This window comes from Lithobates pipiens, unplaced genomic scaffold (genome assembly GCF_037356315.1).
Source record: "Lithobates pipiens isolate NorthernLeopardFrog02 unplaced genomic scaffold, aLitPip1_a1.2 Scaffold_30, whole genome shotgun sequence".
NCBI classification, from domain to species: Eukaryota; Metazoa; Chordata; class Amphibia; order Anura; family Ranidae; genus Lithobates; species Lithobates pipiens.
In genome coordinates this window covers 103,042,641-103,061,104 of record NW_027507791.1, presented here as the reverse complement: position 1 = coordinate 103,061,104, position 18,464 = coordinate 103,042,641, and the positions used below count along the sequence as shown (strand labels likewise).

Here is an 18,464-nt window from a genome sequence, read left to right as displayed (position 1 = left end):
ATACATGCATCTTACTTTGCAGTTAAAAAGATAAAAGTATTAGGAGAGCATACTTCTAAACATTCACCAGAACATTTGCTGGTGAATACTTCATAGCAGATTTGCCACCATTAAGGCCCCTTTCACACCAGCTGACCGATCAAGTCCACCTGTCTGTTACTCAGGCAGGCCCCTTTGGACCACCCACTGCTCTATATGGATGGATGAATGTCAGCAGATGGGAGATCCCAAGTGCGGACATCATATGTCTATGAACAGGTAGGGAAGTGGTTAAAAAGACCCGCATGGTGTATGCACCTAATGCTATACCAAAACCGGTTTTAGTAGTTAATGTAGGTCTTTTAAATGTTTTTTTTTTTTGCTTTTGTTTTTAAACTCGATTTGCTATCTCCTCCGTGTGTGCGCTCCCATCTTCGGTGTGGGCATCTGAATCCCACAGGTATCTCCTTCTGGGATAAGGCGCTGTTGGCTACCCAGCATGCACCTCCCGATCTTGTGCATGCAAATAAAACTACAAAAGCGTGGCACACTCATTGCGTTTCCCATTGACTCCTGAGATTGCTGAAACTCATATCCAAGGAGCCAGGGTGAGGCCAGAAATGATGTACACAACCCTGGTGAGGTACACCAGAAGGGGAACATTCCCCTGTGCTAATTAGGTAAATGGACTACTGAAGAAAAACAGTCCAATAGGGAATTGTAAAGTGATAACGAACAACAAAATGCTGGTAGAACTCCGCTTTAACCCTTTTTTCTTTTTGGAATAAAGGCTTTAACTAAATAACAGCCGACCATTGTAGACACCGCTGTCAGCGTTAAATGGTTGGTCTTAACTCTCTAACTTGATGGACAGCTTGGTCTGTTAATTTAAAGGAAATTGAACAGCAACAGCAGGATAGGCATGTCTTCTACATTTTAGCATTTAATAATACAAGTAAAAGCTGGGCCCTGCTGAGGCTGTTTTAGATGGCATAACTCTGTCCTATGGTATGGTTATTGAAATCAGTGTCACTGTAACCGTCACTATTATGTAGCAGCATTGCATCATGTTGATTGGCATCTAAACACCTCTGGATACAGTAATTACAATATTTTAATGACATACATAACAAACATATAGCCCTAGAACTTAAGCTGCCTATAAACATCAGAGGGCTGTCTGATTCACAGATGTGATCTGACCACTAAATTAGCATAAAAATAAATAAATGAATTTATAAACCTACATACTAAGATTGTACTGGCCTTTCTTGGAGGAAAATAGAACACTGGCCAGGTGAAGACCTCCATTGAGTGGTTGTCTGCTGGTACAAACATATAGAGTGCCTCCAAAAAGTATTCATTCCCCTTGAAATTTTCCACATTTTGTCACGTTGCAACCAAAAAAAACGTAAATGTATTTTATTGGGATTTTATGTGATAGACCAACACAAAGTGGCACATAATTGTGAAGACGAAGGAAAATGATAAATGGTTTTCAAAATGTTTTACAAATAAATATCTGAAAAGCGTTCAAGTATTCAACCACCTTTACTCTGATAACCCTAATAACTAAAATCTAGTAGTCCCCCTGACTGTAATTTAATCTCAGTATAATTACAGCTGTTCTGTGATCAGGGATAAAGTTGTGACAAATTTTAAATCAGGGTTAGGTTATAAAAAATATCCCAAGCTTTTAACATCTCACGGAGCACTGTTCAATCCATCATTCAAAAATGGAAAGAGTATGGCACAACTGCAAACCTACCAAGACATGGCCATCCACCTAAACCGACAGGCCGGGCAAGGAGAGCATTAATCAGAGAAGCAGCCAAGATGCCCATGATAACTCTGGAGGAGCTGCAGAGATCCACAGCTCTGGTGGGAGAATCTGTCCACAGGACAACTATTAGTCGTGCACTCCACAAATCTGGCCTTTATGGAACAGTGGCAAGAAGAAAGCCACTGTTGAAAGAAAGCCATAAGAAGTCCCATTTGCAGTTTGTGAGAAGCCATGTGGTGGACAGAGCAAACATGTGGAAGAAGGTGCTCTGGTCAGATGAGACCAAAATTTAACTTTTTGGCCTAAAAGCAAAACGCTATGTGTGGTGGAAAACTAACACTGCAAATCACCCTGAACACACCATCCCCACTGTGAAACATGGTGGTGGCAGCATCATGTTGTGGGGGTGTTTTTCTTTAGTAGGGACAGAGAAGCTGGTCAGACTCAGCGGGTAGATGAATGGAGCCAAATACAGGGAAATCTTAAAAGAAAACCTTTTAGAGTCTGCAAAAGACTCGTGAATGGGACAGAGGTTCACCTTCCAGCAGGAAAACGACCCTAAACATACAGCCAGAGCTACAATGAAATAGTATAGATCAAAGCATATTCATGTGTTAGAATGGCCCAGGCAAAGTCCAGACCTAAATCCAATTGAGAATATGTGGCAAGACTTGAAAATTGCTGTTCTCAGACACTCTCCATCCAATCAAACATAGTTTGAGCTATTTTGCAAAGACGAATGGGCACAAATGTCACTTTAGATGTGCAAAGCTGGTAGAGACATCCCCAAAAAGACTTGAAGCTGTAATTGCAGCAAAAGGTGGTTCTACAAAACTATTGACTCTGGTGGGGTGAATACAAATGCACACCACACTTTTCACATATTTATTTATAAAAAATGTTGAAAACCATTTATTATTTTCCTTCCACTTCACAATTATGTGCCACTTTGTGCTGGTCGAACATAAAATCCATTTACATTTTTTTAACATGAGAAAATGTGGAAAATTTCAAGGGGAATGAATACTTTTTCAAGGCACTGTAGATCCTCATTTGAACTTGCTGACAATGGCTGGGTCCAGCAATAATCACTGAATATCTGCAGGCACCTAAACAGATTTATTCACTTAGCTCTAACTGATACACCAAAACAACTGCTAAATGAACATTCACATCTAGCCATACCCCTCTCCTTTCTGCAGATTCAGTTACAATCTTGCTCTGTCACCACAAAAATGTCTATGAAAATTATTAGCAAAACTAACAAGAGCTGTTAAATAATTAAGACGGATTAGGTCATTCTATCTAGTTCTAGTGGTTTTCCTCTAAACTCAGAGTTGGCTGCAACTAAAAATCTTCAGCCGGACCTCCAAGTTTGTCTAAATACAAGAGGCATGTGTATTCTTACTTGAATCCTCTTCCTCTTTATATATTTCTTCCAGATCTGTGTACTAATCCAATGTAATAAATTCTGTAATAAAGAACAATCACTGCTGCTCTGTCTTCTTGTGCAAGGTGAAACAGTCTTTTGGAACATGTTGCCTGTTCCACACGTATTCTGGGTGGAACGTGTAAGGCCTCATGCACACGAGATGCAGTTAAACGCATGTTCAGATGCAGTTGGACAGTTTTTTCAACTGCCCCTGAACTCATTCAATGTTATCCTATGTGTCCATGCACACAGTCTCGTTTTTTTCCGTTTTTATGCAGTTGCGTTTAATCTCGTTTTTCCAGAAGCAAAAAAATGCGTTCAGAAGCAAAAATTTCCACGTTTCAGACGCAAAACGCGGCAAACGCCGCTACCGCGTTTAGCCGCGTTTGTGTTTATATGCGTTTTTAAAGGTGACCTTTTTTTTTTACATTAAAAATCGCAAAAATGATTGCAAATGATGAAAAACCATTAGAAAAATATTTTAACAATTGCAATTGCAAGTGGACAATCCACAACTTGTGGCAAGTGACATGGCAGGTGGCAAGTGACGTGGCAAGTGGACAATCCACAACTTGTGGCAGGTGACATGGCAAGTGACCTGGCAGGTGACGCGGCAAGTGACCTGGCAGGTGACGTGGCAAGTGGAAAATCAACAACTTGTGGCAGGTGACTGGCATGTGACGTGGCAAGTGGACAATCCATAACTTGTGGCAGGTGATGTGGCAAGTGACGTGGCAAGTGGACAATCCACTTGTGGCAGGGGACGTGACAAGTGACGTGGCAAGTGGACAATCCACTTGTGGCAGGGGATGTGGCAAGTGACGTGGCGAGTGGACAATCCACAACTTGTGTCAGGTGACGTGGCAAGTGATGTGGCAAGTGGACAATCCACTTGTGGCAGGTGACGTGGCAGGGGACGTGGCAAGGGACGTGGCAAGTGGACAATCCACAACTTGTGGCAGGTGACGTGGCAGGTGACGTGGAAAGTGATGTGGCAAGTGGACAATCCACAACTTGTGGCAGGTGATGTGGCTGGTGACGTGGCAAGTGGACAATCCACATCTTGTGGCAGGTGACGTGGAAATTGATGTGGCAAGTGGACAATCCACAACTTGTGGCAGGTGATGTGGCTGGTGACGTGGCAAGTGGACAATCCACAACTTGTGGCAGGTGGCATGGCAGGTGACGTGGAAAGTGGACAATCCACATCTTGTGGCAAGTGACGTGGCAGGTGATGTGGCAAGTGACGTGGCAAGTAGACAATCCACAACTTGTGGCAGGTGATGTGGCAAGTGACGTGGTAGGTGATGTGGCTGGTGACGTGGCAAGTGGACAATCCACAACTTGTGGCAGGTGATGTGGCTGGTGACGTGGCAAGTGGACAATCCACAGCTTGTGGCAGGTGATGTGGCAAGTGGACAATCCACTTGTGGCAGGTGACGTGGCAGGGGACGTGGCAAGGGACGTGGCAAGTGGACAATCCACAACTTGTGGCAGGTGATGTGGCTGGTGACGTGGCAAGTGGACAATCCACAACTTGTGGCAGGTGGCATGGCAGGTGACGTGGAAAGTGGACAATCCACATCTTGTGGCAAGTGACGTGGCAGGTGACGTGGCAAGTGGACAATCCACAACTTGTGGCAGGTGATGTGGCTGGTGACGTGGCAAGTGGACAATCCACAGCTTGTGGCAGGTGATGTGGCAAGTGGACAATCCACTTGTGGCAGGTGACGTGGCAGGGGACGTGGCAAGGGACGTGGCAAGTGGACAATCCACAACTTGTGGCAGGTGATGTGGCTGGTGACGTGGCAAGTGGACAATCCACAACTTGTGGCAGGTGGCATGGCAGGTGACGTGGAAAGTGGACAATCCACATCTTGTGGCAAGTGACGTGGCAGGTGATGTGGCAAGTAGACAATCCACAACTTGTAGCAGGTGATGTGGCAAGTGACGTGGCAGGTGATGTGGCAAGTGACGTGGCAAGTGGACAATCCACAACTTGTGGCAGGTGGCATGGCAGATGACGTGGAAAGTGGACAATCCACATCTCGTGGCAAGTGACATGGCAGGTGATGTGGCAAGTGACGTGGCAGGTGATGTGACAAGTGGACAATCCACATCTTGTGGCAAGTGACGTGGCAGCTGACGTGGCAAGTGGACAATCCAAAACTTGTGGCAGGTGACGTGGCAAGTGACGTGGCAAGTGGAAATCCATAACTTGTGGCAGGTGGCATGGCAGGTGACATGGAAAGTGGACAATCCACATCTTGTGGCAAGTGACGTGGCAGGTAATGTGGCAAGTGACGTGGCAAGTGGACAATCCACAACTTGTGGCAGGTGATGTGGCAAGTGACGTGGAAGGTGATGTGGACAATCCCCAACTTGTGGCAGGTGACGTGGCAAGTGACGTGGCAAGTGGACAATCCACAACTTGTGGCAGGTGACGTGGCAAGTGGACAATCCACAACTTGTGGCAGGTGACGTGGCAAGTGACGTGGCAGGTGACGTGGCAGGTGACGTGGCAAGTAGACAATCCACAACTTGTGGCAGGTGATGTGGCAAGTGACGTGGCAGGTGATGTGGCAAGTGGACAATCCACAACTTGTGGCAGGTGACGTGGCAGGTGATGTGGCAAGTGGACAATCCCCAACTTGTGGCAAGTGACGTGGCAAGTGGACAATCCACAACTTGTGGCAGGTGACGTGGCAAGTGACGTGGCAGGTGACGTGGCAAGTAGACAATCCACAACTTGTGGCAGGTGATGTGGCAAGTGGACAATCCACAACTTGTGGCAGGTGATGTGGCAAGTGGACAATCCCCAACTTGTGGCAAGTGACGTGGCAAGTGGACAATCCAAAACTTGTGGCAGGTGACGTGGCAAGTGACGTGGCAGGTGATGTGGCAAGTCACGTGGCAAGTGGACAATCCACAACTTGTGGCAGGTGACGTGGCAGTTGGACAATCCACAACTTGTGGCAGATGACGTGGCAAGTGGACAATCCACAACTTGTGGCAGGTGCCGTGGCAAGTGACACGCTAAATACAAGTACACTGCAGCTCTCACAGCAGCTGCTACTCACTCTGGTCTCACAAAATTGCTGAAATAGTTAATAATACTGTTTTTTTGAGCTGGGGAGGGTCTATGATGTTAGCTTAACTAAACGTTTCTAGACGCAAACGCGGTAAAACACCGCTAAATCGCGGTAAAAATCGCGGCAAAACGCGCGTTTCTAAACGCCGGTTTCAACATGTGTCCAGCAGCGTTTGCATCTGTGTCTCGTGTGCATGAAGCCTAATATGTTACAGCTCCTGCCCCCTCTCCCCCCTGCCACGTGATAGCAGTCAGGGAGGGGTTCTTCTCCCCGCATCTGCTGTCATTTTTTGAAAAGAGTCTTAGCTCCGCCCATGCAAACAGGTCATTCATTTGCAGTCGACTGAACTACAAAGGACACTGATGAGTGTCCTTGTAGTTCATGCACAAGCCCTGCAGCTTTCAAACTGTTCATATGGAGGTACGGGCTGAAAGCTATAGGGCTTGTCTGCAGAAGCAGAACATTGCACCTGGGATTTACCGATTTTAGGTCTTAATGCTTTGCAGACTTCTGCAGGAAAAATAATAAATGCAACTTTTTACTGCAAAAAATATGTGCATTTATTATTTTTTCTATAAAAGGTGAACTTATCCTTTAAATGGACTTGCTCCCACAGCCCTGCTCTCTGCACAATATAATGTGCAGCACAGTGATGATGTCACCATTACTTTACATGTAATTTCTGAGTTTGTAAAGTGACTTTGTGCACACCTTTGTGGTCATTGGGACATATATGCAAATTAAAGTGTTTGTGTTTAGTTTTAGACTAGGGTCACACTTGTGCAGATCTGCAAGCTGCATTATGCATTATGCATTTGAATGGGCTGCTGTGCTTCTGAAAATGCGGGGAAAAGGTCCCGCTTCATTTTTGAAAACACGGCCTGCAGAGAAATCACAAGTGCAGTTCCCAGTGGGGGTAAACTGCCCTGCATTTTCTAGTACATGTGGTTGCCATTAGGATTAATGATACCCCCCATGCATCTTCTGTTTTTCTGTGCGGGTGGTTTTCGGCTGCAGGTACAGGTGCAGACCAGAAGTGTAAACCACCAGCAAAAGTGTGAACTTAGCCTTAAAGTTTAACTCCATGTTATTTGTCACTTTAAATAGTTTGTTTTGCCCAAGCTAGTCCAAATGAACTATTTGCTTCACTAACAGATGAAGCAGCTGTGAGTGCTGTATAAAGCATGATGTAGCATCAGCTACACAGTATGCAGCGTTGTTTTAGGTGATCACTTTTATTGCTGTCACAAGGAATGTAAATATTCAAGGAGCACAAGGAATGTAAACAATAAGTGGCGACAGGTACTCTTTGTGGAGGGATCGGGGGTTAAAAAAAAAAAAAAAATTAAAAATCCCTTCTTTGCTCAAAGTATTTAGATCGCTCAAAACCGCGATTCTGAATACGTGTTTTTTGTTTTTGTTTTTTTTAAATGCCGCCATTGGCAGCCGAGTAAACCAGAGCGACGTTGTTGCATCACTTGCCTGTTTACACAAAGGGGACTGGAAGGAAGCCATTTCTCACTTACTTTCAGTCTTACTCTAGCTGGCGGAAGTGCCGAATCATGTCTCCAACTGCTCACTCCTCCAGGATAACAGCCAAGCGGCTTTTAACTGTGAGTGTATTTCTCAACCAATGCTTCCGTCAAGAAAGATTCCCTTTTTGTCATCCTAGATCAGGGATATGGAATTAGCAGACCTCCCCAGCTGTTGCAAAACTACAAGTCCCATCATGCCTCTGGGTGTCATGCTTGTGGCTGTCAGAGTCTTGCTATGCTTCATGGAACTTGTAGTTCTGTACCTGCTGGAAGTCTGCTAATTGCATATCACTGTCCTAGATGGTCCTCATGAAAAGGTACAATAGCTTTGTGTTCCATCATTTCTAGGTGGCTCAGGCAGACAGACCATCATTCAAGCTTAGGGTCTCAAGGAGCAGGTTTCAAACTTTCCTGTCAAGGCACACTCTTCTAGAACTGTGAATGCTTCCTCTGCATCAAGTATTTATTTCCCAGATTGACAAGACTGCCATCTGGTCTTCTGTAGACGTGCTCTGTAGGTTGTACCAAGTGGATGTTATCTAATGCCGGATTTAGGCATAAAAAGGTCCCTCAGAGAGACATTTAAGCTGCAGGTAGTCTCCAATTCTCTGCTGTTTTCTTGGGCCTGTTAGCATGTGCTGCATTTCCAAGCCCTCAGTTGGGCTCAAAGAATGGAGAAAGAAAATAGAATTTTAGTACTCGCTGTAAAATCCTTTTCTTGGAGTCCATTGCAGGACACAAGTCCCACACCTCTGTCTTTACAATTATGTTCTTAGTACTGCTTTGCTACTATAATTGAGGCATGGTGATAGTAAGAGGGGTTATCCTTGACTAACTTACAGTTTGTTTGCCAGTATCCAATTTGGTTGGCGAATGCATTACCTGAAGGTGTGAAGGTGAAAAACTTCTTGCGTCTCTCAATGGAGAAAAGGAGTTTAGGCGAGTATAAGAATCGATGTACCTCCTGTACAACTCCGATAAGCCATGTACCCCTTTCAGTAATTATTGCCTACAAGCTACTTTCCATCTCCCATGTACAACTCCCACAAGCCAAGTTCTACTTATCTTTGTGCACTTCCTACAAGCTACTTTTCAGGTCTCCATGTTCCTTTATGCTTGTACAACAATTACAAACTTCCCCGCCCCTCCAATCCTTTGTACAATTGTAAGTCACCAAGAAATTTGCAGGTTTCCTTGTATCTGTTTCACCAGCCCTTTCTTTTGTTTGTATACTTCCTGCTGGGGCTATATTCTGTACAGCCGTGACATCATTCTCTGCTGCTTTCACACAAAAGTTCACATGCAGTCCTTAGAACTGTTTAATTAGCAGGTGGTAAGGTGAGGCGAGAGTGCTGTACAATACTCGGTAACCCCATCTTACCTGTTCCAATCCCATTCCAGGTCACAGTAAACTGGTTTTTAACAAGAATTGAGATTTTACAGTATATACACTAAAGCAGCGAATACAGTACATGGAGTATTACAAATCACATAAACAGTCATGTAAACTTGTACTGCAAAGCAGGATGTTGCAAGATTGCGCCTGTTAAGAGAGATATGACGGCGGGAAATTCTCAGACAAATTTTGTGCATTTTTATTGATAGCAGTGCTGAACCAGGTATTATTGTCTCACACAAAGCAACATCAAGATAGTGAATGTGTGTGGCGACTTTGAATATTGGGGTGTGGTGAGCGGATATACCCCTTACTGCTGCCTCATTAAAGTATCCAAAACGGGGAAAAAAAAATTTCACCTAAAGTTCTAGAGTAAGCAATATTTGTCCCACTGGGGAGATTTACCCTCACTTCCTGTCCCATAGCCAAAACAGGAAGTGAGAGAAAATCCCTGCTAATTAAAGAAATCTCTTGGGAACCCCCTGGTCACTAGAACTAGTGTCCCCATTGGAAGATTTCCCCTTTATTAGTTTTCTGGGGTCAACCCAAAATTTGGGATTTTCTTTTACTTTAAATGATAATAGTAAACAGGACAAATAGAGAGGGTAAATCTCCCTAAGATCCCTTTCACAGTGGGGAGATTTTCAGTCATTTTAGCACTAAAAATAGTGCCTGTAAAGCGTCTCATGCCTCCCCAGTGTGAAAGCCTGAGTGCTTTCACATTGGAGTGGTGCACTTGCAGGACAGGAAAAAAAGTAAAGTCCTGTAAGCAGCATCTTTGGGGTGGTGAGGGAGTGCTGTACACACTGCTCCTCTACCTCCCCTGCCATTGAAATCAATGGGCCGCTATAACAGCAGTAAAGTGTCGCTAAAACTAGCGGCAGCTTTACCGCTAACGCCCCCCACCTCGGTGTGAAAATAGCCTAACGGGGGCACAGACAGCAATAAAAACCGACGTGTTCTTAATCCCGCACCACTCTAAAACAAAACAAAAATTAAAATAAAAGGTTTTGCCTTTAGTTCTACTTTAATGCCAAAATATACTGCACCACCCCTAAGCACCAGCTAGTAATTAGGACTACAAGCAGTACTAAATTCCAAAATAACTCCAAATTTTAAGTGTACAAATTTAAAACAGTGCTAAATCTTAATAGATTTAAATAATGGCAAATGTAATTTTATGCCCACATATTTGAATAAAAAACTAAAATTAATCTCTCATATGATGCAAGTACAAATACATAAACTGAAATGGTCCAAATAAAAAAAAAAAAAAAAAAAAAAAAAAAGGGAAGAGGTTAAAATTATTAAAAAACGTTTTGGTTATAACACATATACACGCTAAGCAGGGGATCGGTCTACTGATCCCCGCTGAGCAGGTGAATGACAGGTCTGTGTCTGCTTCCCTGATGCAGAGAGGACACGGACAAAGCCTGCTGTTTTCTATGGGCAGTCAGATGGAAACGCACTGCCTGTCCGTTTCCATACGATCCGACGGAACCCCTATCCATGTGTTTTTAGCGGATCGGATTGGATCGGATGTCGGCGGGTGTCAGCGGACACATGTGAGCCAACATTTGCTGCTCCACAGAGAGCAATGGATGGTCCGATCGGGTCCGCTTGAAAAACAGGGGATCATATTGATCCATCAGTGTGAAAGGGGCCTAAGACTAAATGAATACAATAGCTGCACTGATCTCTAATATAAAAATAAATAAATAACGAACAATGTGCATCAAGTGATAGTGAATAATAAAAATTAGCAATTCGATAAATTGCAAAAGAAAGTGAACAGCGTCCCGCTGTGACAAACAGTGTTCAAAACAATCTTGATTGCTCACACAGACACTGCTGATCAGTAAGGCATGCCAAAGATGATACATTTTTTGCTCAAATCTCCCATAAACACAGTCAGTGCTGACAAGAAAATCCTTCCCACTGCGCTATTTGGTTCTGCTAGTGGGGGGCCCTCCCTGTTGGCAGAACATAATGATCACAGCTTACTGCTATAGGCAGTGCTCATTTGCACAAAATCTGACAGGCTGGTTGTACTGAAGTAGATTGATGGATCTACTTCAATATAACCAGCCTGCCCATAGATGGATTGAATTTCAGCCAGTCCCTGCTGAACCACCCAAGATTTGATCCAGCAATTAGCTTCCCTGCACAGATTCACACAAGAAAGCTCTACTTTGAGTCCATTCAAGGGTCTTATTTTAGCTGAAGCACCCAGTACAGGGACACGGGGCAAGTCTGCTGGAACCCAAGATTTAGTTCAAATCCATAGACAGTCCTGCAAAAGCAACTGTGAGAAGTGTTGGAACCCCAGGTCCATACAAGCAGTATTATTGTTACATGTAACAAGCACAGTTTGACCACTCATAACTGGGGGTCATGAACTTCCAGTAAGCCTTCACGTTTGGCACATGTGTGAAGTGGGATTGTGTAGTGGAGCACATGGAAGATTCTCCCCGAGACAAATGGAGTCACAAGGACTTTTCCCGACTGTGGAATGCTTGTCACAGAAGGATTTATTTACTAAAGCCGGAGAGTGCAAAATCAGGCTCACTTCTGCATGGAAACCAATCAGCTTTTATCCTCAACTTTGTCAATTAAATTTTGGCAAAAGCACCTGGAAGCTGCCTGGTTTCTATGCAGAAGTGAGCCTAAAAACTATAATTTTTTTGTTAATTTGTCTAAAGTCCAGCTTTAAAGCACCATTTCCTGCTAGATTACTATGTAACTAACAACAAAACCTTGGCTGGTTGGTAGCAATAGCTGAAAATGTATGCAAAGTGCATGCAAAACGATATACTGACATAACAAGGAAATAAGAAATACAAGGACAATTCAACCTTACAGAATTACAAAACTTTGGAATCCATACTGTATTTTTTCACTTGTTTGTAAAGAGTCATGCCACTCTTTTCAGATAAAGCTCAGGCGTCCTGCTGCCTGGAGAGCTCTACTTCTGACTAAGAGGTCCGACTTGCTCCCTGCTACGAAGACCACAGGTTTGACATTAGGAGCATGGGTCCTTCTCTACACCATACTGGAAGGGACAGGCTAGTCTACTCTGGATACAAGGCTGGACTGTGTCTGCTTTCTAAATAAAAGTAAAACTGTCAAACTTTTGATGCATCTGCAATATATTTAGCGGATTTAAAATGTAGACTCAACAGGGCTTTACCGTGATTGTTATTTTTATAGAAAAAAAAAGCCTTTACCAACATGTTATACTTACCTACTCTGTTGCAGTGGATTTGCACAGAGCAGCCCAGATCCTCCTCTTCTTGGGTCCCTCTTCTGTGATTCTGGCCCCTCCCTCCTGTTCAGTGCCCGCACAGTAAGCGGCTTGCTATGGGGCACCCAAGCTGAGTCACAGCTCCCTGTGTCCATTCAGAGCCCTGTCCCTGATTGGCTAGCTGGCTTTGATTGACAGTAGCGGCGGCCAATGGTACCTCTGTGGTGTCTCAGCCAATCAGGAAGGAGAATCTCAGAGGGCTGAGACATTCATGAACACCGCCGGAACTAGATGGACCTCAGGTAAGTAAGTATTAGGGGGGCTGCTGCACACAGAAGGCTTTTTATCGTAATGCATAGAATGCATTAAGAAAAAAAAAAAAAAAAAAAAAAAAAAAAAAACACAAACACAAACAAACAAACACACACACACACACACCTTCTGCCATTACAACCCCTTTAAACGTAAAAACAGCTGGGGATAAAATGGTGCCCTTTTACTTAGGACAAAGTAAGTTTTTTTTATTTTTGCTTTTAATTGTGCTGAGCATATCTTTCATCTTCAAACATAAAGCCCTTCCAATGCAGAGAACTAGTCAAAAGACGGGGGGAATTACTAGATTGTGATTAGAACATAACAGGTAGCACATAATCACTTTGATCTTTACCTGTCCACTGGCTGGCACATAGCAATAATGTCTAATGAATATACAGGCACATACCTGTAAGATTATTCATTCAACCAACTTTACTGGCTTCACTTGTGTCATTTACACTTGCACTATGAACAATGATTCGTAATATTTAAAACGTGCAGAGAAAAAAAAAGGTGCAAATGAATGCAGAATTTAGGTACCTGTAAGTCCAACCTACTGCCATTATGTATTTTCAGGGCTTGTTCACACCATAGGGTAAGCAGAGACATACATGTATGTGCATGTACAAACATGCAACCTGCTATAATTCTTTTCATAGCACGCCAATGCAGTGCACATTAAAAAAGGTGCCACTTCCTGTTGTTGCACATCATTGCCGGATATTTTCAGACAGCAAGTACAGATTGCCGACTATCTAGTTAGAGCAGTATACAAAGAATCCACTATAAAAATCTTATGTGCATATTGTGCGTGTTTACCATTTAGATGAGTCATATTTTTGAAATACATGTACGTATTGTGTTCAAGAGTAAGATATGATCAGGTGCAGAGTAATTCAAGTCCTATATCTGACCTGCACAGGGAAGTGCATGTTAATCATTTAATGTAAATCCTCCAATGAAGGGAAACACACCATAAAACACCACAGCGTTAAACGAATCAATGTATATAAAAGGAACAGCGTAGAAAATATTACCTGAATAATAACGTCTGCTACTACATAACTTCAAAAATGCAAGAACACAGTATTCAGTCTTAAAGTGACTGTAAAATTTTGTTTTAAATATATATTTTTTTTCCATATTTACCTGCTCTGCTGCAGTGGTTTTGCACAGGGCAGCCTGGATCCTCCTCTTCTGGGGTCCCTCTTGGGCTCTCCTGGACCCTCCCTGTCCCTATGGGGGCACCCAAGCCGAGTCACAGCTCCCTGTGACCTTTTAGACACAGAGCCTTGGTTTGGACCCACCTCCTCTCTCTTTCTTCTGATTTGCTAACTGACTTTGATTGACAGCAGCGGGAGCCAATGGCGCTGCTGCTGTGTCTCAGTCAGTCAATCAGGAGGGAGAGTCCTGGATGGCCAAGGCACTCGTGGACATCGCTGCACAGAGATGAGGCTCAGGTAAGTATTGGGGGGTGCTGGGGCAGCTGCTGCACACAGAAGGCTTTTTATCTTAATGTATTATGATAAAAAAAAAAAAAAAAAGGGAGAGAAATAGTACTCACCTACATGGCTGCAGCACCAAACCCGGCTGCAGCTGTCCCCCGCCACCTCTAAGAGCAGAATTAAGAAATCAAAAGACCACTGATCACTCAGTTCTCATTCTTCAGACTGCAGAGAGCGGGTGACTGTTGGTCACCCGCTCTCTGCTTTGCCCCTCCAGCCCTTACTGGAGTGCTGGGCTAGAGAGAGGGCAGGAGTGGATAGTTTAGTCTCTCAGTGGCTCGCTGAGCCTGAGCCAGCTGCCGGTCCACGCATCTGAGTGGATGCTGACTGTAACGTCAGGGTCGCTCCTAAGCCTGGACCAGCTGGGTGACATCAGCCGACATTGGGCTTTAGCCCGCTGTCTGCTGAAAAAGGGTCACGGCATAGCCAAAATAGCTTTAGCTATACTTCTCCTTTTAGACTTTTAGCCTTTTAGAGCAGATGTGCATGGCAACCAGTGAAATTCTAGGTTTCATTTTAAAGCTTAATAGAGCAAGCTGAAGTTAGATGCACAGCTGCTCCAGTTTTAGTAAATTCCCACAATGTCCATACGACAGCTGTATGTAACATATAAAAGAGTTCTACAGAACGCATTACTAGGTTAAATGGCGTTTCTTTTAGCTCTGTCTGGAGCTCATCTTTAAAAATAATCAACATGCCTTCACAAATGTTTGATATTTGTTGCGCACAAATCATTACGGCTTCTTTTGTGAAATCCCTGCTGTAAAATTAACATTACTGCCCATGCATTTGGCCCCGTATTTACAGCTGCTTGTCCAATACATACCACTTGTTGTAGCTTTGGCTACCATTTTATTTTACTAGGTAAAGCATCTCAAAGTTTATTGTGAAATGGTTAACACTTACTGGATCACGGGTTGGTAAAAGATCCTTCTTCTCTTGTAACTCTTCTTCCTCATCCGTACTGTACTCTTCCATGGTTTCCCCACTGGCAAAGTGGATAATTCTACGTGGAATTTTCTTCTTCTTCCTTACATCCCCTAGCTCAACACTCTCAAACTCACGGTCCCCACTGGACATGACCTGGACAAATAAAACACATAATAAAAAAAAGCTTATCCCACCTAAAAGTAATGTTTAAGTCACAAGTTTAGTCTGGTAAAGTGTGAACCCGCGACTTCCTTAATCCATTTGGATACTCAAACACCAAAATGTCCCTGTCTACAATTCCCGACTGTTTTCTTGTCCACCTGGGGTTTTGGGTGTTCTTACCTACCTTTGTGTGTTTCCCTACCTTTCATTGTATTCTCCAAAATTATAAAACTAATAACAATCCAACATGAAGAATGGAACCTCCTCATAATGGCGACAGGAACTCAGTTTACCAATAGAGATCTCATTTTTTTTCCCTAACCGTTCCTCCACTCTCTCTTGTTAAAAAAAAAAAAAAAAAATTGGAAAGCATTACTCACCCTCTCCATACTCCAAGGATGTCCCTTCTCCATTGCCGGTCATCTCTTGGGTTACAGGACCCCCAGGTCATTGAATCCATATTGTGTGAGCCCAGACTGTCATGGGCACACTCCCCGTGAGGGTGCATCATCACATCAGAATAATAGTAAAATGTTGCAAATTATGTTGATGAGGTTATAAAGTCAGCACTGGTTTCTGAACAAATGGCAACTGCTGCCTCTGCAGAAGAGAAAGATGACCCTACCATGATGGGAATTGTTAAATACTTACCCACATGAATTGTATAAAATTTGAGACACATCAAAATGGTAGTAAAGCCCCTATTGTGTACTTGTATTTGCAGGTAAGCCTAAAATAAAGCTGGCCTGTAGGTACAGTAAATATCTCCTACAATGTGCACCGTTTAGGAGACATTTACTATAGTAGCTACCAGTGATGCCCCCCGGCACATGAACACTGCACTCTCAATGGATGGCTCTTGAGTGATGTCATTACAGCTCGGCCAGTCAAACAGCTGAAGCCCGCAAACCTGGAAGGAAAACCGGGTGAAGAAAGAAGCCCTGTCAGTACCGCTGGAGGGCTCCATTCTAAAGTAGGTCTTTTATAATGTGCTAGTATGCGATGCTAGTATCCAGCAGGGGACAACTTTTTTTATGGGTTACTACCACTAAACTTTCTTTTGGTGGCATTTAATGGCCACTGTTTTTTTTTTTTTTTTTTTTTATTACTATATAGGTAATATAATTAACAAAAAAAATAAATGGGTTTGCTTACATTAACCTCTCTTTTTTTACCCTTAAACACTCCTACAATCATTGATGGGCAGTGGCACTTAAAGCCCCCACCCACCTTCAGTTACTGATCATCCTTTCTGCTGTTTACATTCAGAGCTCCCATTCCTCTGTTCTGAATAGGCTGAATATTTCTCAACTCTACTAGTGGCTACACTCATGATGGTCGCAATGTTGGGATTGGTTCACAGCGCCGATCACAAGGCACAGAGTCACTCTGATTAGCTCTGTACATCCTGACTATGAATTGAGATGTCCAAAGACAGATGGGTGCAAGCCATTCACAGGCTCACTAGCAGCCTTGGTGTGTTTTCTGAACCACCGTTTACAAATGGCACCCCAGAAATACACAGCCACCTTCCATAAGTTCTTACAATACAGGGGTAGATAGATGGTTAGACAGTTACACCCATGGGTTTAACACTGGTCATACATTAGACAATATGATTGTAAAATCTCTGCAACATCTCCTTTAAGCCTGGCACATGCTATTAGTTCTTTTCCGTTCAACCCAGCGGGCTAAACAAAAAATAAATGGTCAGCTCCAGTCGGAGCCACTGTACTCACTATGTGAAGTATTGTACAGGTTACATGTTAGGATGAGCCTGGGTTTGGAGCAGACCTGTTAGGAAGCTGTCACTGCCACCCAATCAACCATCTGCAGCTGGAAAATTCCCCACCCTGCTGCTACATGTACACTGGGGGAGGCAAAGATACTCATGACATCATTGATCTAATTAGATCAATGATGTCACAAGTTTGGGTGTGTTTGGACGGGCATGTGAACCCACATGTGTGCGAGCCTGCCAGGAAGCGATCACCTTTGCCAATCATCTGCGGCCGGGAATTCCCCCATCATGCAGTTGCAGGTATACATGTATTTTGTGTATGTGCACATGGCAGGGAATGCTCTGGCCTCAGGTGATTGGCCCATACAGGTGACAGCTTCCTGGCAGGCGTGTACCACATGTGGGTTCAACACCAGCATCCACCCCCTCTCTGTATACAGATGTGGGCAGGGAGTGCCCTGGCAGCAGATGATGGAGCAGCAAGTGACAGGTTCTCTTTGAAGCCAAGTCCAGACAGGAGACGGGTGTACACAATACAGACAGGTGTACACAATCCCACCTCTCTGAATGGTGGAAGGAGGAAATGAAGAGAGTGGAGCCCCCAGACTAAGAACAGGGAATGCTGGGAGTTGTAGTCCTACAGCAGCTGTGTGGCCACAAGACAGGTCCTCTCCTCCCAGCCTGTGTCAGAGTGAAGGGAGCTCTGTCTGTAGACACACTATATATATATATATATATATATACACACATCCCCACACTGAGCTCTGCTGACATATGACAGCCGGTCACCGCACCGCTCACCTCCCCGGTGGCCATACTTCAGCGCAACGACACCGAGCCCCGCTCCTCCCTGAGCTTCAAACAGGCACTCCGTACTCTCCAGGCCTTGATGTGTACACGCACAGCGGACGCTCCCTCACTTACATTCCTATTGGACGACGCTCCCTCATCTACATTCCTATTGGACGGCGCTCCCTCCTTTGCATTCCAATTGGACGGCCGCTCTTATGGTAAATAGGGTGAAGCGATTACAACCTCTATGTGGCGCTGCCTTCTGAAAATCTGCAGACCGACATTTGCAAACTAAGCAGCAGATGGCGCTGCTGAGCAGTCTGACATCAGATTCTCTTCAATGGGATCAGCTCACCTATGCATTTTTAGTGCTTCTTGCATTTTGCAGATTTGTACTACAGAACGTGTTCCATAGGAAACCATGTTAAATGGACTGTATTGCAAATCTGCAAAATGCAAAAAGCACGAAAAATGCATAGGTGTGAATCCAGCCTTACTGGGGAGCCTGAGAGGGCTGCTGCTGCTCTGTACAAAGCTTTGCTGATATTTTCTAAAATG

General features: G+C 44.0%; 1 protein-coding gene across 1 annotated transcript in view; it reads right to left on the bottom strand.

Annotated features, from left to right (window-relative positions):
* Positions 1–18,069, bottom strand: part of FAM177A1 (family with sequence similarity 177 member A1) — a 35,206-nt gene extending 17,137 nt beyond the window's left edge. Inside the window, exons 1-2 of the mRNA XM_077464710.1 lie at positions 17,916–18,069; positions 15,188–15,364 (exon numbers count right to left, since the gene is read on the bottom strand). Of these exons, the coding sequence (XP_077320836.1) occupies positions 15,188–15,364; positions 17,916–17,930 (192 nt within the window). The 5' untranslated portion in view covers positions 17,931–18,069. The remainder of the gene's footprint in view (positions 1–15,187; positions 15,365–17,915) is intronic.
* Positions 18,070–18,464: the final 395 nt, after the last annotated feature.